The 23167-nt window shown below is 36.4% G+C and overlaps 1 protein-coding gene and 1 long non-coding RNA gene across 2 annotated transcripts in view; one reads left to right on the top strand and one right to left on the bottom strand.

Annotated features, from left to right (window-relative positions):
• The window catches only part of LOC123389193, a 51535-nt gene extending 40794 nt beyond the window's left edge, over positions 1-10741 (top strand). Inside the window, exons 2-3 of the long non-coding RNA XR_006603760.1 lie at positions 3782-3864; positions 8506-10741. This is a non-coding gene — a long non-coding RNA (uncharacterized LOC123389193). The remainder of the gene's footprint in view (positions 1-3781; positions 3865-8505) is intronic.
• The window catches only part of SGPP1 (sphingosine-1-phosphate phosphatase 1), a 35136-nt gene that overhangs the window by 9202 nt on the left and 2767 nt on the right, over positions 1-23167 (bottom strand). Inside the window, exon 2 of the mRNA XM_004738904.2 lies at positions 2017-2106. Within this exon, the coding sequence (XP_004738961.1) occupies positions 2017-2106 (90 nt within the window). The remainder of the gene's footprint in view (positions 1-2016; positions 2107-23167) is intronic.

The following is a 23167-nucleotide window of genomic DNA, read 5'->3' on the forward strand; positions in this document are numbered from 1 at the left end:
AATGATTAGAAGCAATGTACTTATTGATTAGGAAAAACTGTGGTCATAACACAGGGCATTATTTACATGTTTGCAACTTACCCGTGATTTTACTTTTAAAAGGAAAACAAAAATTTATAATACTACACATAATAAAATTCAGTAGCTAGTCAGAATAAAACTGATGAAACATTCCACAGGACAAAAAGGTTTTTGAATAAAGGACTAGGGTTATCAGACGCATGATCTGAAAAATACAACATCAATATTGTTTTTACATCAGCTGATTCAAAAATAGGGGCACCTAGTATGTAAAAACTGAACTAAACTCAGCTTGAATATTTGACCCATCCACTAAACATCTGTTTTTTTAAGAACACGTCTTTTAGATTATGTATTCAATATAATCAGATGCTTACTACTCTTTTTATTATGATAATGAACCTATGGGTACTATTATCTAATATCTTTTCCTCAGAAATATCAGGGATCCATTTTTTATCATTCAAAGATGCAGAACCATTTGGTAGTTTTTTAGGAGTAATATTACTAACTTTTGGGATTAGAAGGGAATAACTAACAAGGCAAAGAGCTGGATAACGTTTTCTCTTGACAAATATTAGATCTGACCTGAAAATATGATACTTCTCTCATTATAAAATTAGTAGATATCAATCAGACAGAATTATGTGTAAATTCACAATTTGTAATTAATACCAATGATTATAAAATTATTGAACACAAATAATGTGCTTACTAATTTCCAACTTCTGGAAATTTACTAGTGAAGCAGCAGCTACTGAAGGTAAGCAATCTAAGTAAAAAATAGAAACCCAGTATTTCTACAGCTATGAAATAGTTAAGTAGATATTTATCAGTAGAAAATTCTAAAAGGATAAGAAGAATTTGTAACCAGTTATAATTTTTTTTATTCCATGAGTTAGTTCATATTTACTTTTTTTTCTGATCCTTTACCTACAAAATACATTATACATTCAGTGTACTAGGAGACACCAGACTTGGTGCAAGGGACAAAGAAAAAACATAGTTACTTTTCTTCTGATGCTTACTGTCTACTGACTTAAAAAAAAAAAAAGCAACTGTAGTTTAGCATTAACTGCGATGCTAGATTTATGCTCAGGATGCTCTGGAGAAAGGTCACTTAACCAGTCTAGAGACAGGAAAGATGGGGAATGTTACAAGGCTTTTTTAAGAGATAAGAATGTTTTTGTCTTTGAGGAATGGATAAGATAGTTAGCTAGACAAAAAAAGGTATTCCAAGCAGAAGTTAAAGCATTCCTAAAGGTATGGAGATAAGGAATACAGTTTACCTTTGAGTAAACTTGAGTCATTCAGTATGGCCTCACTTTTGTGTTTTGGAAGTAAAGTACAACAGCAGACTAAACACTGTGGAGAGGTGTCAGACTGGAAGTAGGGCTACTAATGAAGCTATTACTGTAATCTCGTGAAGAGATGATACAAGCTAGAATTAAAGAAATGCCGATGGGACGGTGAGGAGAGGCTAAAGAGTACAGGGTCCCTGTGCCACTGCTCTTTAAACTGAACAGCATTCTCAAAATGAAATAACTAGTGCAAGCGCTAAAATACTCTTGGGGAAAAAAAGAAAACTAGAGTTTAATATGTAAATATAAGTGATTTTTTACTAATAATAATAAATAGAGCTCTCCCGGATTTCTGTATTGCTGGCTTTCACTCAGTGGTAGAAGAGGCATAGAAGAGAATGAGAAGGAAAATCAAACTGAGACTGGAAAGAGGGAGAAACCTTATCCTGAGCACAATATCTGGTTATTTGTGATTGCTGGGAACTGTTTCGATAAAATACATGATTACTAAGTTAAATGTTCATAAAACATCATGTTTATATATTTATACATTACATATCTTTTAGCAAAATAAGATTTATAATAATATTTTCTCAAGTTTCCTATAAGCTTGAAAATGATTATAAAAACTATAAAACTGCCTGTCAATTTCAGAAAAAAACATAAAGCACAATGAACACAAAGTTTTCCTTACCAGAATGGAGTGCATTCCCATGTAAATTCTACTTAGGCAAACTAGAGAACACCAGCAGGGGATAAGAATCAGTCCATATATAAGAGGATACTGAAGGGGAAAAAAAGTAAAATCAGTTAAATAGGTTAAATTTAAACAAGGAAATAAATCACAATACCACAAAACTCCACAAAAACAAGAACTGTGTTTTTACTTTCCATTGTATTCCTTGCACCTAACCCCAAGCATGGCACATAGCAGACATTTAAGAAAAACTTTTGCAGGGGTGCCTGGGTGACTCAGTTGGTTAAATGTCTGACTTTTAATTTTGGCTCAAGCCATGATCTCAGGGTTGTGACACTGAGCCTGCTTAAGATTCTCTTTGCCTCTCCCTCTGCCCCTCCTCCTCCCCCGCCCCTCAGCCCTTGGCTCATTGTGGAGCACGTGCTCTCTTATCAGGGGGGAGAAAATACTTTTGCATGACTGAACAAGTGAATGAAATCTGGGGTTTCTACACTCCTCATTGTGAGAACTGGCTCGTTTTTGTTTCTATAGTAAAGACTTGATCACTGGCATGCTGCAGAAGAAAAACAAGTAGGAGACATTTTTCATGTAGCTCCAAAATGAAATACCTCTGGGATAGTGCTTGAATCTGATCCATGTAAGCATCCTTGCTTCCCTGGGGAGGAAGACTGAGCATTATCTCCCTCTCAGTTCCATCACTGACTGCTATTTGTAGTTTCTCTTGGTACTTCCCTATCTTGTATTCAGTATTCAACACCCTGTAACTGGTTTTCCACTTCTGCCCCTCCAGTAAAATTTCAAATGGTAACCTTTTTGAGAAAAATTGTGGGGGGAGGGGAGGACTGGAATCAGAAAGTCATAAAAATAGAAAAAAAACAAAGTGTAGATAACTCTTGGTATCAGGCACTAGTGTTAAGACTTGACTTTGAATCTTCTTGTATTCGAGGGAAAGAGGAAATGATGGATAGACACAGTGGCAAGTTTGTAAAGGAATAAGGAAGGGGACACAACTGATGCTTTATAACTTCAAATCTCTCCATGAAACTGAAGCCAAGGTGGTTCAATTTAATCAGAATCAACGTGGTTCAATAAGAAGTGAAGTTGAAAGAAGCGAGTTAGTAGGGCTTCAAGAAGCGTGGTAAAGATTTTACTACATAGTTGTTTTGATTTGACTTACCTACTGTATTTGACATGGCCACCACTTTCTTGAAAGTCTAAATACCCTGATTTCTCTAGTACCACATTCTGTTTTCCTCTTTCACCATGTATTTTTTTTCTGTGTTTCCCACACAAGGGCCTATCTTCTTCTTGTTCCTTAAACACTGCATAAGTAAATAAGGATTCTGCCCTTAGCAGTTCTTGGTAGTCTCAGCTTTTATTTTTTAACTACTTCACATGCCAAAGACCTACCTAGCATTTCCTTGCGTTAAGAACCATATGGCCATTGCCTGCACCTGCACCTTCTACCACACATCTCTCTCTCTCTGGAGTTAATTAAAAACCCACTACACTTCAAACCAATGTCATCATCCTATCACCCAAACTTGTTCCTCCTCTCATATTACCTATTTCATTTAGAAACCTCATAACCCATATAATAATCTGAGAAACATGAATTATCCTTGATTCCTTCCTTATCCCTCATATTCAACCAATAATCACATCTTGCTGATTCTACCTTCTAAATACTTCTTGATTCTATCAACTCTTTTCCACTCTTCTTAAAATGTCCTTACTCAGATCCTCATCATTTCTTTTCCAGGCTCTACCTGTTTCTCCAGTGTTCTTCCACATGCATGAGAAACTTGGTTAAGGGGGCAGACAGACATGTAACTATATAGTGAGGTAAGTGCTATGAGAATACCCTAAAAATTCCGAGGGATTCTAAGGGATGGGCACCTAACTTAAAGACGTTAACAAAGTCACCCAGATTAAATAATATCCAAGTTATCCTGGGAGATGAGTAGGATTTAATCTTTAAAAAAAAGGAGTACAGGGCAAAAAAGATAAAAGGCATTATAAACAGCAGGAACCCCACGAACAAAGGCTCGCCAGCAAGAAACTGTAAGCAGTATGGTTTTCTAGGAGAATAAACTTACCCTGTAGCTGGCGGAAGGCACTAAATAAGTGAACGTAAAATATGCAAGTTATACGATATTTAAAGATATATAGATTATATAAGATGTGTTCAATACTATGTGTTCAAGTGTGTTAAGTGCTATGGAAAAATAAGAGAACAGGTGTCGAAACAGTAATGTTCATCAAATACTCCTTATGCTCCTCCACATTTTTAGGTTCACTTGCACTTAGATTGGGACTATGTGACTAGTTTAGCCAATGAGCTGGGTAAAAGTGACTTATGCCACTTTTAATCATTCTATGAGCTCTCTTCCTTATAGATGTAACCTGGAAGCCACATGCTGACATGTATACAGGACAGGCAAACTTCCATCAGTCTGGGTCTCTGAAGTCCAGTTGGTTTCACTGGTGAATTTTACCAAAATTTTTTTTTTAAGTTTTTAAAAAATATTTTACTTATTTATTTGACAGAGAAGGATCACAAGTAGGCAGAGAGAATGAGGGAAGCAGGTTCCCTGCTGAGCAGAGAGCCCAATGTGGGGCTCAATCCCGGGACCCTGAGATCATGACCTGAGCTGAGGGCAGAGGCTTAACCCACTGAGCCACCCAGGCACCCTTTACCAAACATTTTTAAAAGATTTAATATCCACCTTTCTCAAGCTCCTACAAAAAAACAAAACAACAATAACAAAAAAACCCAGAAGTGAACACTTCCTAACTCTGTGAAGCCACTATTACCCTGATACCAAAACCAGAGAGACATCACAAAAAAACTACAGATCAATATCCCCTGTTTAAGTACAGGTGCAAAAACCTCCTACAAAATATTAGCAAGCCAAATCCAAGAATTTGTTAAAAGTATTATACACCATGATGTATGATACGGGATTTATCCCAGAAACGCAAGAGTGGTTCAACAAAGAAAAATTAATGTAATATATCACATTAACAGAATTAAGAAAAAAATACCCATGATCATCCTTCATAATAAAAGCACTAAAAAATTAGGAAAGAAGGGAATTTCTTCAGCATGATAAAGGGCATTTATGAACTACCTACAGATAACATACTTAATGATGACAGACTGAAGTTTTCTCCCCAAGATGAGAAAGACAAGATGTCTACCTCTCACAGCTGCTATCTAACACTGTGTGTAAGTTCTAGCCAGAACAATTAGGCAAGAAAAAGAAAAGACATCCAAATTGGAAAGGACAAAGTAAAACTACCTCTACTCACAGATAACATGATTGTAAGAAGAAAGAAAAAAAAAGAAAAGAAAAAGAAAATCCCATAAGAATCCACAAAAAATGACTAGAGTTAATAAATGAATTCAGCAAAGTTGCAGGGTACAAGATCAAAACACACAAATCAGTTCTGTTTCTATACACCAGCACTTAACAATCTAAAAAGGAATTTAAGAAAATTCAATTTACGATAGCACCCAAAAGGATAAAATAACCTAGGAATAAATTTAACCAAGTAAGTAAAAGACTGGTACACTGAAAGCTACAAAACATTAATGGAGGGACGCCTGGGTGGCTCAGTTGGTTAAGCCACTGCCTTCGGCTCAGGTCATGATCCCAGGGTCCTGGGATCGAGTCCCACATCGGGCTCCTTGCTCAGTGGGGAGCCTGCTTCTCTCTCTGCCTCTGCCTGCCTCTCTGCCTGCTTGTGTTCTCTCACTCTCTCTCTCTCTCTAACAAATAAATAAATAAAATCTTAAAAAAAAAAAAAAAACATTAATGGAAGAAGTAACAGACCTTGAATTTGACATAGGATATATTTATACATTAGGATATAATAGATATTATGTATATTCTCTATATGTATGTATGTGTGTATGTATATATATGTACATATCTAAAAAGTCATAGTATTTATTTTAATTATTGTCTCTTTCCTCAAGAATTTAAGTTCGGGGGCACCTGGGTGGCTCAGTGGGTTAAAGGCAGAATTTGGATCAGGTCATGGTCTCAGGGTTCTGGGATTGAGCCCCACATCGGGCTCTCTGCTTAGCAGGGAGCATGCTTCCCTCTCTCTGTCTCTGCCTGCCTCTCTGCCTGCTTGTGATCTCTCTCTGTCAAATAAATAAATAAAATATTAAAAAAAAAAAGAATTTAAGTTCCATGGGGGGCAGGAACTTGAATCTGTTTTGTTCAATACCGTATTATCAGTGACTACAAGTGTCTACATATAGTAGTCAGTCAATAAATACTTGATAAATAAAGTAAACATAAGCCTTCAGCCACAGGAGAGTATCAGTCTTACCTTATCACATTCATGATAACCTTAGGTCACAGGTCCATCAGTTCCTGGCCTCAAACCTGGGCTGCCTTAACCTTTAGTTCTAAGAGCATCTCCGGAATCCATCATAATAAATTGGAATCTGAAAATCCTTTTGAGTAAGCTTAGGGAATTTCCAATGCTTGTTTTAGAATAATCACTGTTAGGTAAGGATTCTGTAACTTAAGCTCTTAAAACTAATATACACTTTCTAAAACAAAGTAACCAAATTGTATAGAAATAAAAACAATTTCCTACAATAGCACATTATGAACTGTATTTTGTATACTAAAAGCAAAACAAAGCAAAAAACTTAATCACAACAGCATGTTTTCCTTCATAGTACTTTCCACACTGGCAGGCTAGTATAGTATATAATAACATATGGGTTCATAAAGGTAAAATAATAACAAAAACTGACCCATATGCAGTCATTTAATGTATACATTAAGACAAATATGTGAGCTAAAGCATTTTCAACTCAATCTGTCCTTTTCACCTATTCATATCTGGTGTCACCTTACTGTTTCTTTTGAATTCTGAAGTTACAAAGTATCAATTTAGCAACAGAACTCATCAAGTAAATATTATAATTTTAAGTATATTTTTTATTAAAAACCACAATAAGGAAAGTATTATTTAGGGCACCTGGGTGGCTCAGTCGATCTTCCCCTCAAGGTCACGATCCCAGGGTCCTAGGATCAAGTCCTGCATGGCGCTCAGCTGGAAGACTGCTTCTCTCTCTCCCACTACACCCCCACCCCGCTGTATTCCCTCTCTTGTGTCTCTGTCAAATAAATAAATAAAATCTTAAAAAAAAAAGAAAAAGAAAAGTACTGTTTATTACCATCCTATCCTATGTAGACTTAGGTTAACAAAATAGGATCTCTTTCCCAATTTCTGTTACAGGGAAGGGATTTGTGAAAAGGAAAGAAAAGGACTACATGTTTTAGCTTGTATCATTTTACAGCTGCAGGCAGGCAGACCACAGCTTTCCAGACAGTTAGGATGAACAAGAAATTCCTGATTCTCTCTGTGGAAACCAGAGTAGAAACAAGAGAAACTTAGTAAATTCAATCCTTCAGGCAGTTACCCATTCATTCATTCATTCATTCCAATTCTAATGTATCAAAGAAATTTTTATATAATCATCTGTTGGATAATCTAGCCCTATCTGCTACAAAGCCCCAGAGAATTTTTCCAGTGTCTAATACGGATCCCATGGGGATCTGTTTCTTAAAAAAAATCCCTATTCAAATATCCAGGGTTGGGAGCAAATTTAGCCTGGGGTATGAATAGCTCTTACAGAGCCACTTCAGCACTTGGGAGGGTAAGTGGAAGAGGAGCAACTAAGTACAGTAATTTTAAAAATGGGAAGAGCACTGCAACAGAAAACTCAAATTGTCTTCTCCACACTGGCAAATTTAGCAATTCTGTAAGAGCCCTAGTTTCTATTTTTATATAAGTCCTCTTCCTCTTTTCCTCTGCAATAACAATCTAACCAACCTTTTTCTCACTTCTGATGCACACATATTTGCAACTGTTCTGTCCTCCCCTTGACTGTCACACTCTACTAACTCCTAACCATCCCAGTCCTTTACTTGACAAATAAACTGGCTGGATTTTTTAAAGCCACAGTTCATTTCTAGGAAGATGTTACAAGAAGTAAATGTGGATTTGTTCTTTATTGAAGGGTTAACAGATTAAGTAATTTTACTTAACACAACTTACTGTGTACCAGGCACTGTTTTAAGACCTTTAGAAATTAAAAAAAAAAAAAAAGACCTTTAGAAATATTAGCTCATTTAATCATAGAACAACCCTGTGGGGTATTCTAATTCAGATGAAACTGAGTCAAAGAGAGGTCCAGAATTAAACAGGCGTTAAGTAATGGAGCTGAGATTCAAACACTGAAAGTCTAATTCCCAAATCTAAGCTCTTAACCACTATACTAAGCTGTCATTGATTAATAGCATGTTGTTTAATTCCTTGTATCACTGTATCAAGCAGATTATCTCTCAGATCTTTTTTATTTAGGTTTTTCTTAAAATAGAGCTAGGTACAAACTTAATTAGAGGTAGAAGGGATCTTAAAGATATTAATTCCACTCTCCTTTCTTTACAGATGAAGAAACGACCCAGGGACACTTATTCTTCCAGTGGCCTATCCTGATACCTTTTCCAATTTACCATGCTTGTTACTTTACACTTTTATCACTATACAAATAGGTAATAATTTTAAGTTTGGTAGGAGTTTCTAGTTTTTATTTATTTTTTTCTTAAGAGAATGTTGAGCTTTACTTGCTGAATTTATGTTATGTCCTCTAATAAGAAAGTTTTACTTAAATCTTTAGGTCTTATCAAAAAAGCTTAAAGAAAAATTTATAAGTCCTTCACATTATTTTCAAATTAGAAAACATTTAGCAAACGGAGAACAGATCATATGACCTCCTAGATGCTTTTAATTTGACACCACGATCTAATCTTTTCATTGCACAGGCTATTATGGGAACACTTATCTAAACTCTCCCTTCTGTTATTCTACTAAACGGTTTTATTCCTACTGATATGCTTTCCTTAACTCTTTACCACACATAATCAGAATTAGTTTTTATATTGTGTCATTTGTCATTCGCATTCATTGAGGTTAGTAAAAGTCCATAAAATGACCTGCAATTAAAGCAATGACAAAAACTGTCTTCAATAGAATTTGGAATTTTCATAGTAATTTAAATATGGGACAAAGGCACCAGAAAAAAAACTATATTTTGAACTCAAGAAATGGATAGTGTATATGTAAACAACAGATGACAAGGATACCACGTTAATGATATATCTGCCTTGTTTTCATACCCTGCTACTCAAATAAAAATTGATGCAAACTTCTGAAAAGCATTTTGTCCATACATAAAAAAGCTCTAAGTGTTCATATACATTGACACAGTGATCTCTCTCCTAAAAAGGCTTAGAAATGTGGACCAAGGATTCATATATAAAAATGTTTATCATGCAATTATATATACCATACAATGATGAACAAATCAGTATTTATTGATTATAATGTAGTAGTTTAAAATAAAAATGTAGATAATAGGAATTGAATTATGTAGAGAAAATAAAGTATTATAAGGATACAGAATATCTCACTGAGCCCTAAGGCAAAAGGAAGCTAAGGCTTAAAGAAACTGGAGCTATCAACTAGACAGTCACAGGATCCTCTCTTCTTCCATATCCACTTCATCTTTTTCTGTGTGGCAGCTTTTCCGCTCTTTAGTCCAGATGGTAGATGAAGGTTTTTTAAATTCTTCAGTGGAGAAACCTGCCCAAACTCAGTACCTGTTCTCAATTTCTTTTCTTTTCTTTTTCTTTTCTTTTTTTTTTTTAAGATTTTATTTGTCAAAGAGAGATCCCTCTCTTTGACAAGCAGTGGGAGCGACAGGGAGAGAGAGAGAAGCAGACTCCTTGCCAAGCAGGGAGCCGGATGCAGAACTCCATTCCAGGACCTCCGGATCATGACCTGAGCTGAAGGCAGCCCAGACAGCTTAACCGGCAGAGCTACGCAGGTGTCCCCTGTTCTCAATTTCTGATGGACAAGACTGCATGGACAAAGTATTTGCCCTAAAGTTGAGGGACTCATAGGGGGTTGTTGATGAAGTTTTAGAATATAGGTGAGGTTCAGTGGGATGGAGGTCCAGAGCCGATGACCAAGAAAGAATTCTTGAGACATCTTTGATGCAAAATGGTTTTTTTTTAAGCACGGGGACAGTACCCGTGGGCAGAAAGAGCTGCATCTGTGGGGTTGTGAGGGGTGGTAGGTTATGTAGGATGGGGTTGGGTAGGTAAGGAAAAGGGAGGTTTCACTAGAACTTTCATATGCTAAAGAGGACCTACAAGATATGGGAGGCATTGTCAAGGTCATTTTTCCCTCTAGCAAGGTATTAACATTGTTAAAGATAGGTGGGAGATTTTTAAAAAAAAAAAAAAAGATAGGTGGGAGATTCCTAAAGAATGTCACATATGTCCCACCCAGAAGTGGGGGTAGAGGAAGGTTGCAGGGTGTCAGCTTTTGCTTTGTCCTCAGCCAGCCTTCTGTTCCCTCATCATTGTAAGCTAGGCTGACTTGCCAAAGGTGACTACTTCTTCAGGTGTGGGACAATGGGCTAATTTCATAATCTCTTTGTATCAGTTTCCTCATCTATAAATGGAGATAACAGTATCTATAGTAAGTACAGTCCTATAATATAAAAACTATTTTGCAAGAATATGAAAGTGTTTCTTTCATTAAGAATATTTTCTAGAGGGGTGCCTGGGTAGTTCAGTTGGTTAGGTGTCCAACTCTTGACTTTGGTTTAGGTCATACTTTTGGGGTCGTGGGATCAAGCTCCGCATGGGGCTCCCCACTCTGCAGGGAATCTCCATCTCCCCACTCTCCCTTTGCCCCCCCCCCAACTTGGAAACACTCTCTCTCTCTCTCAAATCAATCAATCAATCTTAACAAAAAAAAAAAAGTTTTCTGGGAATTTTTACTGATAGAGAAAAAAGATTAGAGTTCTCTAGAGAAATAAATCCGGTAAGATACACACACACACACACACACACACACACACACACACACACATATATAAATGGAGAGGGAAGTCACTGCAAGGAATTGGCTTTATTACTGGATTTATTTTAAGGATCATGGAGCCTACAAATACAAAATCTGCAGGGTATGCCAGTGGACTGGAGATCCAGGAAAAAGTTGATGTCACTCAAGTCCAAAGATAGTAGGTGAACAGAATCCCCTCTTCCTGGGGGGAAACAGTCTTTTTTTCTCTTAAGGCTTTCAATTAATTAGATAAAGCCCCACCAATATTCTGCAAGATAATCTCCTCAAAATCTACTGACTGAAATGTTAATAACCACCTTAAAAATATCGTTTTTTCAAAGATTTTTAAATTTGTCAGAGTGTACACATAAGCAGGGGGAGTGGCAGGTAGAGGGAGAAGCAAGGTACCCAGTGAGCAAGGAGCCTGATGTGGGACTCAATCCCAGGACCCTGGGATCATGACTGAGCTGAAGGCAGATGCTTAATTAACCGACTAAGCCCACCCAGGCATCCCTAAAAAATATCTTCACAGAAACATCTATAATAGTGTTTGCCCCCAAAATCTGGGTATCGTGGCCTAGATAAGTGTCCTATAAAATTAAGTATCACACATTATATTAAATGAAAATATGTTGAAATTATTTTCAAACTGTCAGAAAATACCAAAAAAGTTAACATTAGGTTTTTTTCTATTTTTATTTTACAAGTCTTCTATAAAGCTCAGTACTTAGCTTGTCTGTCCTTTTAGCAACATTTAACCATATTAATTAGGGGTGCCTGGGTGATTCAGCCAGGTAAGCAGCTGACTTTGGCTCAAGTCATGATCTCAGGGTCTTGAGATCAAGCCCCGAGTCCTGCTACCCCCTCAGTAGGGAGTCTGCTTGTCCCTCTTCCTCTGCCCCTAACCCCCGTTCATGTTCTCTCAACTAAATATAACCTTCAAAACAAACAAAAAATATTAATTATTAGCCTTTTGTAGAAACACTCTTCTACTTGTAGCTTCCCTTTATAGTATATTCTTTTTATGATACTGTCCAATTTATACTCCTTCTGCATATATCCCTGCTTAAGCCCCCCTGCAGTGTGGCCCTGGAGACATGCTAATACTGTGTTGATCCAACTTTTTTTACTACAACATTGGATCAGGTATGGACACTTGGTCCTGAAGGAGCAAATCCATTGGCTGGAATGAGCTGATTAGATTGTTTTTTCTAATTATAATTGAATTTAAGTCAGTCATGACTCTCTGTTGTATGCTTGAAATTGAAATAATGTAGAAGCAGGGTAAGGCTGACATGCATGCCAAAGCAGAGAGAGAAGGAAACAAATGAGAGGCCATGTAACCCTAAGAAACAGATGGATGGCACTGCCTGATAGCATTCCAGGGGCCTGGCTCCATTCCCTCAGGAAGCCTGACAGCACTTTCTTGATTTTGACTTCCATAAGAAGATATTCCTTCTAGTCCTCAAATAAATTTTCTTTTTTTTATTTAAGCTGGTAGAAAGAACCCCCTGCCACACACACAGCCTTAGTTAGATAATCCCTAAGATCTCTTCTTACCTCTCAAACTGCTACTTATCAGATTCTGTTTCAGTTTCTTTTTACCCTATCCATTCCTTAAATATTAATGTATTTTAAGGTTTTTTCCTTAGACCCTCTGTTCTTCTCACTGTATGTACTCTCCAAGGGCAGTACCACCCACTCTTATTCATTCTGCACATAGATGCTGATGATACAAACCTGTCTAGGTCTCTTTGCTTTGCTTTGCTTTTTAATTTAAAGTCAGTTAGGGGTGACTGGGTGGCCATGTTAAGTGTCTGCCTTTAGCTGATGAGGTCATGATCCCAGGATCCTGGGACTGAGCCCCACATTGGGCTCCCCATTCAGTGGGAAGCCTGTTTCTCCCTCTCCCACTCCCCCTGCTTGTGTTCCCTCTCTAGCTGTGTCTATCAAATAAATAAAATCTTTTAGGAAAAAAAAACCCAACATATAGTACATCATTAGTTTCAGGTGTGTTCTATTATTAATCAGTTGCATGTAACACCCAGTGCTCATTACATCACATGCCCTCCTTAATGCCCATCCCCCAGCTACGTCATCACCCCATGCACCTCCCCTTCAGCATCCCTCAGTTTGTTTCCTAGAGTTAAGAATCTTTTCATGGTGGGCGCCTGGGTGGCTCAGTTGGTTAAGTCACTGACTTCAGCTCAAGTCAGGATCCCTGCTCAGCGAGGAGTCTGCTTCTCCCTCTCGTGCTTTCTTTCTCTCTCTCAAATAAATAAAATCTTTTTTTAAAAAAAAGGTCTCTCATGGGTTTTCTTCATTGATGAGTTTCCATTCCATTTTCCCTCTCTTCCCCATGATCCTCTGCGCTGTTTCTTATTTTCCACATATGAGAGAAATCATATAATTATCCTTCTCTGATTGACTTACTTCACCCAGCATAATACCCTCCAGTTCCACCCACATAGATCTAAATAGTAAATATTCATCCCTTCTGATGGCTGAGTAATACTCCATTGTACTCCATTATACTGTACTGTATACTATACATTGTATACCATAATACTCCATTATAGTTGAGTATTTGCTTTCAAATTGTGTGTGTGTGTGTATATATATATATATATATATATATATATATACTCCATTGTATATATAACTTCTTTATTCATTCATCTGTCAATGGGCATCTCAGCTCTTTCCACAGTTTGGCTATTGTGGACATTGCTGTTATAAGCATTGAGGTGCCCATGTCCCTTTGGATCAATACATTTCTATCTTTGTGGTAAATATGTCTAGGTCTCTTTCATGTGTAGACCTGCCTCCCAGATAGTTCTGTCTTAAAGACACCTCAAATTCAATTAAAACTAAAATGGAATTCTCCTCCTGCTTTCCAGATTTTCTATTTCTACAAATTAAACTACTATTTCTCAGCTTCCCAAATAGGAAATCTGGGAATAATCCTTTACTCCTGTTTTTTCTTCCCACTGCCAACTGGAATTAATCACCACGTCTTGTCAATTCTACCTCTAAATATCTCTTAAAGGTATCCATTTCTTTCTACTCCCACTGACACTACCTAGGTCAGGGGCCAGTTGAGTTTTTAAATAAAGAGGCAGATAGTAACTGTTTTGGACTTTGTGGATTACGTAGTCAGTGTCACAGTTATTCAGCTCTATTGCTGTAACACAAAAGCATCACACACAATCTAGATATAAATGAATAGACATGGCTGTGTTTCAATAAGGTTTTAGGAATCCCCACTAAAATTATTAATTTCCTATAATTTGTACCTGTCACAACATATTCTTCTTGTGGCTTTTTTCAACTATTTAAAATGTAAAAAAATCATTCACAGTTCACAAGTCATATAAAATCAGGCAGCTGTTCGTAGTCTCCTGATCTAGGCCTCCCATCTTTTCTCCCTTGAATTGGTGGAGTAACATCTTAGTTGGTCTAGTTTCCCTGCCTCCAGTCTTACTGCTCTCTAGTCCATTTTCTATACTTTAGACACAATAGTCTTCCTAAAATAACAATCTAATCTCCTCCAAGCAAACAGACCATATTTTGGGGGTTTTGCCCTGTTATCTGTAGGGCTTGTGATACTGGCTAGTACTTACTAAAAATGAAAGGATTATATTTGTGGAATTTAATAGCGTTACCTTTATTAAAGCTTTTTAGTCAAGAAAAAAGGTACACTTGCAACAGAAGAAATAAACATCATAATTCTCAGTTGATACGATTTTCTTCTATGAAGAACAAATGAGATTATACATATAAATTATTAAATTAAAGGAGACCTGAAAAAAGTTGCTGTTTATATGATCAATGCATAAAAATCAAGCATGTTTCTATCTTCCAGCCCCAAAGTTAGAATATTTGATTTTTAATATCATTGTAACATATAACATGCGTTTTATATATATACATATATAAAAATGCGTTGTATATATATACATATATACATATATATGTATATATATACATATATAAACATATATAAAACGCATGTTATATATATATACACATATAACATATAACAATAACAAAAAATATAAAGTAACTACAAATAAATCTAACAGAATTTATACTTGATTCATATGAACCTTTATATGAAGGTTATAAAACTCCATTGAAATAAGAAAACCTAAATATATAAGATTCACCATATTCACAGATACATTCAATATTGTAAGGCTATCAATTCTCTCATACATTCATTTATAAATTCACTGCGATTTCAATAAAAGTCCAGAGTTTTTTATAGAAATTAAAGAACTCAATCTAAAAAGTACGTTGAAAGCAAATACTCAAAAACAGCCAAGACAATCTTGAAGAATATGGTAGAGAACTTTCATAAATAAGACTTACCCTAAAGCAATGAGACTTACTCTAAAGCATAAATTAAATAAGACTAAAGCAATTAATAATTACTCTGAAGCAATTTCATAAGGTAAGACTTACTCTAAAGCATGACAGTGATAAAGAGATAGACAAAAAAAACAGTGAAACACAACAAAGAACCCCAGAATCACACCCATACATATATGGGAACTTGATATATAACCTAAGTGGCATTACAGGTAAGTGGAGAAAGGATGAATTATTCAAAAATAGTATTAGGTCAATTAATTATCAGTGTGAAAAAAATCACATCAGATCCATATCTCACAATATATACAAAACTAAGGTTAGATCAAATTTTTTAAACATGAAAGTAGTATTTTATCTTTCCAATAAAAAAAAAAATAGCAACAGGATTTTTCTTTTAGAGCTAGAAAAACAGGGGCGCCTGAATGGCTCAGTGGGTTAAAGCCTCTGCCTTCAGCTCAGTCATGGTTTCAGGATCCTGGGACTGAGGCTGCATCAGGCTCTCTGCTCAGCAGGGGAGCCTCTTCCTCCTCTCTTTCTACCTGTCTCTCTGCCTACTTGTGATCTCTGTCAAATAAATAAATAAAATTAAAGAAAAAAAACCTAGAAAAACAAAATCCAAAGTACATACAAAAAACTGTATAAACAAGTGAAAACAGCAAGAATAAGTAAAAAATATTATAAAGCTACAATCAATGTAATAGTATGGAACTTGCACACAAATATCAGATGTTCCAATTCTAAGTAAAAAATATGGATATAGACCCAAGTATATACCTATATTTAATACATGATAAAAGTGACAGTTCAAGTCAGTAGGCGAAAATGGGCTATTGATGCTATTGGGGAATATCAAGTGAGATTCCTTCCTCAAAGAAAGAGATGGTTAAAAGATTTAAGCATATGGGGCACCTGGGTGGCTCAGTGGGTTAAGGCCTCTGCTTTCGGCTCAGGTCATGATCCCAGGGTTCTGAGATCGAGTCCCACATCGGGCTCTCTGCTCAGCAGGGAGCCTCTTCCTCCTCTCTTTCTGCCTGCCTCTCTGCCTACTTGTGATCTCTCTCTCTTTCTCTGTCAAATAAATAAAATCTTTAAAAAAAAAGATTTAAGCATAAAAAAAAAAACCACAGAAGTACTATAAGAAACAACAGTAGAAGGCTATTCTATGTATGATACAAAACCCAGAAACTATGAAACAAAAGATACCTAAAAAAAAAAAATTCTGGGGCACCTGGGTGGCTCAGTGGGTTAAGCCTCTGCCTTCGGTCATGATCTCAGGGTCCTGGGATTGAGCCCCACATCGGGCTTTTTGCTCAAAAGGGAGCCTGCTTTCTTCTCTCTCTCTGCCTGCCTCTCTGCATACATTGTGATCTCTGTCTGTCAAATGAATAAATAAAATCTTTTAAAAAAAAAATTCTGCTTGGAAAAAATGGTAGGAAGAAAATAGGAAAGCACATTTCTAAATCATACATGGACAAAAAGGTAATATGACCACAATATAAAGGGCTTCAAAAACCAATCAGTAACCCAAGAGAAACAAAAACAAAAACATATGTCCATGCAAAAACTTACACAAAACTATCCATAGCAACACTATTCAAAATAACCAAAAAGTAAAACCAAATGTCTATCAACAGGTGAAGGGATAAATAAAATGTATATCCATCTGATGGAATAGTACACTTCACAATAAAAAGTAATGAAAGGAATAAAGCACTGATACATGCTATAATATGGATGAATCTTAAAACATGCTAAGTGAAAGAAACCAGCAACAGACTATATACTGTATGCTTTCATTTACATGATATGTCCAGAGTAGACAAATCTACACAGACAAAGTGGATTAGTGATTGTCTAGGGAGTTGGGGGGGTGGTGAAGAGTGACTACTATGCGTATTGGGTTCCTTTGGGTGGTGATGAAAATATTCTAAAGTTGATTGTAGTGGTGGTTGCACAACTCTATGAATATATCAGAAGCCACTGAACTGCATATTTTAAATGGGTGAATATATATGAATTACTTATCAGTAAGTTTTTTGTAATAAAAAAAGTAAGGTAAATAAAGGTGAGAGGATTTGTTTCTGTCCATAAAGGATTAACGGCTATAACAACAGCCATTCCATTATAAACAGCCAGAAAACTTGACAAATTATATAAAACAACCATTTTCATATACTGGAAAACAAGCAGCATGAACTGTAATTCAGGAGAAAAGGGAAATAAATGAGATGAGCCCTATGATTGCCCTGACTTGCTGCCAGAGGCAGTTTCCAGGCTATAGCATGGGAGGAGGAACCAAAACAAAGGCTAGCAGTCTCACTGGGTTAAGGGAAGAAGAGTGGAATTTGCAGAGGCCAAAGCAGGCATTAATTTGCAGCACAGAGCACAAGAGAGAGGAATCCACACAAGAGAATGAGCCCCAAAGAACTGTAGGGGGTCTCTGGAAATTGTTTGCTGAGTACTAATGTGTGCATGCATGGGGTGAAAATCCACCTGTCTGGGGAAAATAGTAGGCCAAACAATTCCCAAAGCTCACATAGGACCGGAAATGCTTTCCCATTAGGCAGAATACTAAGGGAATTGGGCAGTCTTTGTAAGGTTATCACCTGGAGAGCCTGGCTGCCTTAATAGAGCATGTGATTCTCCATCTCAGGGTTGTAAATTCAAGTCCCACACTGAGTGTATAGATTACTAGTAAGTAAAATATTTTTTAAAAAGGTTATGATCTTAGCAATGAGGCCAAATTAGCTCTAGACTAAGGTTATTCTGGACGCTCTCAGCTTAAGTTGACAAGTAATTTAACTGTAACCACGATCATGTCCAACTCTATTTAAAGTAATAAACACAATCTAAAACTATAAAAATTACTAAGCAAAGAAGCTGGAGAATATGATCCAGGAGAAATACTAGAGTCACACAAAGATGACAAAGATGATGGTTAGTGGAAAAGAATCTTTAAACAGCTATTAAAATCTTATACTCAAGGATGTAAAAGAAAACAGGAACATAATGGGTGGAGAAATGGAAGACTTAAAAAACACATAATTGGAGCTTCTAGATATAAAATAAACAGTATCTGAAACTATATCCCATCCTACTTGAGGAGTCTACCAGAAAATCAGACCCTGCAGAAGAAACAATCAATGAAGCTGAAGTCATAGCGATAGAAACAACCCAAAATTAATCAGAGAGCAAAAACACTGCAATCATCATCATCACGTCAGTGATGTGTGAGTGACCAGTGTCAACAATTTAACATACATGAAACTGAAGTTCCAGAACAGGAGGAGATGATAGAAGAGGGGAGAAAAAATTTTTTCTAGAAATGCTGGGAAATTATACAAAAATAATAATGTATTACTGTGAGTTTTATAACATGTAGATATAAAATGTATGACAATAATATAAAGGAAGGGAGAGGGAAAAATGGAAGTATAGTTTTATAAGGTTCTTAAGGTATACTTGAAGTGGTATAACATTACTTGAAGGTAGAGCAACAGTTTAAAAAAAAAAAAATCCCCAAAAGAATAGTTTCGAAAAAGGGGTGCCTGGGTGGCTCAGTGGTTAAGCATCTGCTCAGGTCATGATTCCAGGGTCCTGGATCCAGCCCCACATGGCGCTCCCAGCTCAGCAGAGAATCTGCTTCCCCCTCTCTCAATCCCCCTGCTTGTGTTCCCTCTCGCTGGCGCTCTCTGTCAAATAAATAAATAAAATCTTTAAAAAAAAAAAAAAAAAAAAGAGGGACACCTGGGTGGCTCAGTGGTTAACGCGTCTGCTTTGGGCTCAGGCCGTGATCCGAGGATTCTGGAATAGAGCCCCGAATTAGGCTCTCTGCTCAGCAAGGAGCCTGCTTCCTCTTTTCTCTCTGCCTGCCTCTCTGCCTACTTGGGATCTCTGTCTGGCAAATAAATAAAATAAATAAAATCTTAAAAAAAAAATAGCTTCAGAAAAAAGAATCAGTAAGTAAAATGCCAGTAATCTAATAGAAAACAAATATGAGAAAGGTTTGAATAGGCAGTACTAGAATAGTCAACTTACTAAATAGATTATGCTACGTTAATATATTGGTGCAGGGGCGCCGGGGTGGCTCAGTTGGTTAAGCATTCAACCCTTGATTTCAGCCCAGGTTATGATCCCAGGGTTCTCAGATCAAGCCCTGTGTCAGGCTCCCTGCTCAGCTGTTTGAGCCTTACTTCTCCCTCTCCTGCCCTTGCTTGTGCACTCTCTCTCTGTCAAATAAAATAAGTAAAATCTTTAAATAAATACATAAATAAATCTTTAAAAAATATATACGTGTACTGGAACTTAAGTAAAATGTGAAAAAATCACACAACTCTATATAATATGGAAAGGCTATATAATACAGTAGCATAATGTAATTTTGCAGCCAAACCAGGTTTGAATCCAGGCTCTGTTATGTACTTGCAGTCATCTGGAGCAAATTACTTAAGTTCCCACCACCTCAGTTTCTTCTTCTGCTAACCAGTGATAATACTCAGAGGATTTTATGGGAATCAAAAAGAATTAAGCATTTAAAACCATTGTTAAATACAAAGTAAGTATTCACTAACTGTTGGGTAAAAGAAAAGGAAAATCTTTCTACAATATACTTCTAAATGAGAAAAGCAGGGTCCAGAACAGTATAGTTTGTTACCCTTTGTATGAAAAAATAAACTATACAGATACATGTCTATAATAGACAAGACTTTCTAGAAGGCTAAAAAAGAAACTTCTAGGGGCGCCTGGGTGGCTCAGTGGGTTAAACCTCTGCCTTTGGCTCAGGTCATGATCTCAGGGTCCTGGGATCAAGCCCCACATCGGGCTCTCTGCTCAGCAGGGAGCCTGCTTCCCCCTCTCTCTCTGCCTGCCTCTCTGCCTACTTGTGATCTCTCTGTCTGTCAAATAAATAAATAAAATTTAAAAAAAAAAAAAGAAACTTCTAAGAGTGAATCCCCTGGAATAGAGATTCTGGTAGCCATGGAATAGAAGAAGAAGAGAAATGCCCTCTCCACTTCATATTTTCATGTAAATACTAAATTTCCTATGTATCCCCCATTCAAACAAATAAATTTAATTAATTTTAAATCAAGAATTAATAATAAGCACTTATAAAATAAGGAAAATATGCATTAAAAACATAAGTATGCCACTAGGTAAAAAGAAATCAAAGAGCAAACCAATTTGATTTTTTTTTTTTTAATAAACTGTTTCTAGGGGCGCCTGAGTGGCTCAGTGGGTTAAAGCCTCTGCCTTCAGATCTGGTCATGGTCCCGGGGTCCTGGGATCAGAGCCTTGCATTGGCTCTCTGATCAGCGGGGAGCCTGCTTCCTCCTCTCTTTCTCTGCCTGCCTCTCTGCCTACTTGTGATCTTTGTCTGTTAAATAAATAAATCTTTTTACAAAATTTATAAAAAACAAAACAAAACAAAATAAACGGTTTCTTCTCAGAATTACCAGTGATCAGTTTCCATTGGCTCTTGCAGCCTTTTCTAGCCACTGTCATTTATGACCCACTTTTGTACTTTTGTAGCTCTTACTTTTTTTTTTTAAGATTTTATATATTTATTTGACAGAGAGAGATCACAGGCAGGTAGAGAGATGGGGGGGGGGGAGCAGGCTCCCTGCTGAGCAGAGGGCCCAAAGCAGGGCTTAACCCACTGAGCCACCCAGGCACCCCTGTAGCTCTTACTTCCTGTCTTCCTTTTATCTTTTCATGATTCAGTATCTTTATTATATACAATAAACTGTATTTTAATAAAGTATATTATAAGCTTTTCTTTTCCAAAGTTCTTATGTTTATGGCATTTTTTTATTATAGTAGGAAGACAGAAGGAAATGTGAGAAAATCAGCAAAGATTTCAGTCAACAACTTAATATATGTTTAAAACAAACATTTGTAGATATTGCATATGTATGTACATACACATTATCTTCTCAAGGCATATAAAAACTGTTTTTGTAGTTTAAGACAATCCTATTTCAAAAATATTTATCACCAACAATTCTTTAAAAATCACATTGTGTGATTTGGAATGTTTTCTGCATAAACTCTGGAGTCTGAAAGATTTAAATTTGCCTTCTGAGACTTACCCAGAGCTATGTTACTTTGTCAAGTTACTTCACCTCCTTAACCTCCCTCTACCTTAGTTTCCTTTAAATTTCTATTAATAGTAGAACCAAACATTGGGATGTTTTAAGAGCGGACTAAACCAGGTAATAGACCTTTCAAAAAATGTCTGACTTCTATTAAGACCTTCACAAATGTTAATAATGTTAATTATAGAATTACTATTATTATTATTATTATTAAAATTAGTGAAAGGATATAGATTAGTTGGGAATGGGTTTGGCTATAGTGTGGTGATAATTTTTTTTAAATGAAATTAATCTAAAACTTTCTTAATTTTATTAAATCAGGTATGTAATTAGAACTCATTATTAAAGAATTTAGAATTTTTATTTTTTGAAAGAACATGCAAAAATAAATATAAAAGGAGTGCTTTATTTTTAATTTTTTATTATTCTTCAAAGGACTATGTTCTTAATACCTGCTGCTCCTTATTCCTTATTTTTTCCCAACTTAGGCTACAAAAGATTCCAACAAATAATATGAGAGCAGTAATTATTGCCCTGGCTAAATGGATCAAGTTAATACCTGGAGAAATGCCATACATTTTCTATCTTGCATCACCATGAATAAAAAAATTCTCCTAGAATCAAATAACCACTTGGAGTCATACTATCCACATCTCTCTTTCGATATTATAACATACCTTAAAAAGATTCAAAAACTGGAATCGCAAAAAAAGGTGAGACAACAATGTTGGAGAAATGTAAAATATATTTTAAGGATCAAGAGTTAATTTTACTGGAAGGGATTTAAGAAAGTACATTTTTTTCCTCAGAAATCTTTGGGGAAAGTTCAGTAAAATGGACTACACCCTCACTTAGCCAGCAAATGGATCAGAATCTCTGGAAGTAAGGTGCAGAAACCTACTTTTAAACAAGCCCCAAGTAATTTTTTTTGTCCATGGTCATTTTAAGAACAAATAAGGACTAATGAAACAAAAGGGTTAACTAAAAAGGCTCTGTGTAGGAGGTGAATCTTGAGCAGATTTCAAGTAGCAACATTAAGTGGCAGGGAGGAGTTCAGTAGTTATTCCACACCAAAGGGATGGTATGTGAGATAAGTCTGCTTCCACAGCCATTTCAGCATCCTGGGCATACAGAAGTAACCACACTTGTCCTGAATAAGCTGTAGGGGCCCAGCAGATGGACAGGACTGTCAACCAAAACTACTATTAGAAAAACACCAGGCTTTCACTGTCTAATTCTTATCCCAAGTTTCCAAGATATATTTTTAAAGATTTTATTTATTAGAGAGTGAGCAAAGGCGGGGGGTGGGGGTGGCAGAGGGAGAAGCAGACTCCCCACTGAGCAGGGAGCCCCATGCAGGGCTCTATCCCAGAACCCTAAGATCATGACCTGAATGGAAGGCAGAATCTTAACCAAGTGAGCCACCCAGGAGCCCCACCAATGTTTTTTTTTTCATTACCTACCCTGGAAATACAAGCCTCTGAAGTACAATAGTACTGACAGAGAACAGGACCGAAACAACTTAAGCAAAGGGAGGTACTTTTGTTTTCAATTCATAACAAGGATTTTTAAAAAGTAAAAAGGTTAAAAAAAAGTCATTTTGGTTTTTAAACTAGATTATTACAAACATTTATAAATAGGACTTCCATACAAGGGAGGCTTTCCTCTCTAACAGCAAATCAATTATTCAAACTTAGAAGTTTACTCAAATTTAGAGTAAAACA

This window comes from Mustela putorius, unplaced genomic scaffold (assembly GCF_011764305.1).
Source record: "Mustela putorius furo isolate JIRA1106 unplaced genomic scaffold, ASM1176430v1.1 tig00000129_pilon_pilon_pilon, whole genome shotgun sequence".
Taxonomy (NCBI): domain Eukaryota; kingdom Metazoa; phylum Chordata; class Mammalia; order Carnivora; family Mustelidae; genus Mustela; species Mustela putorius.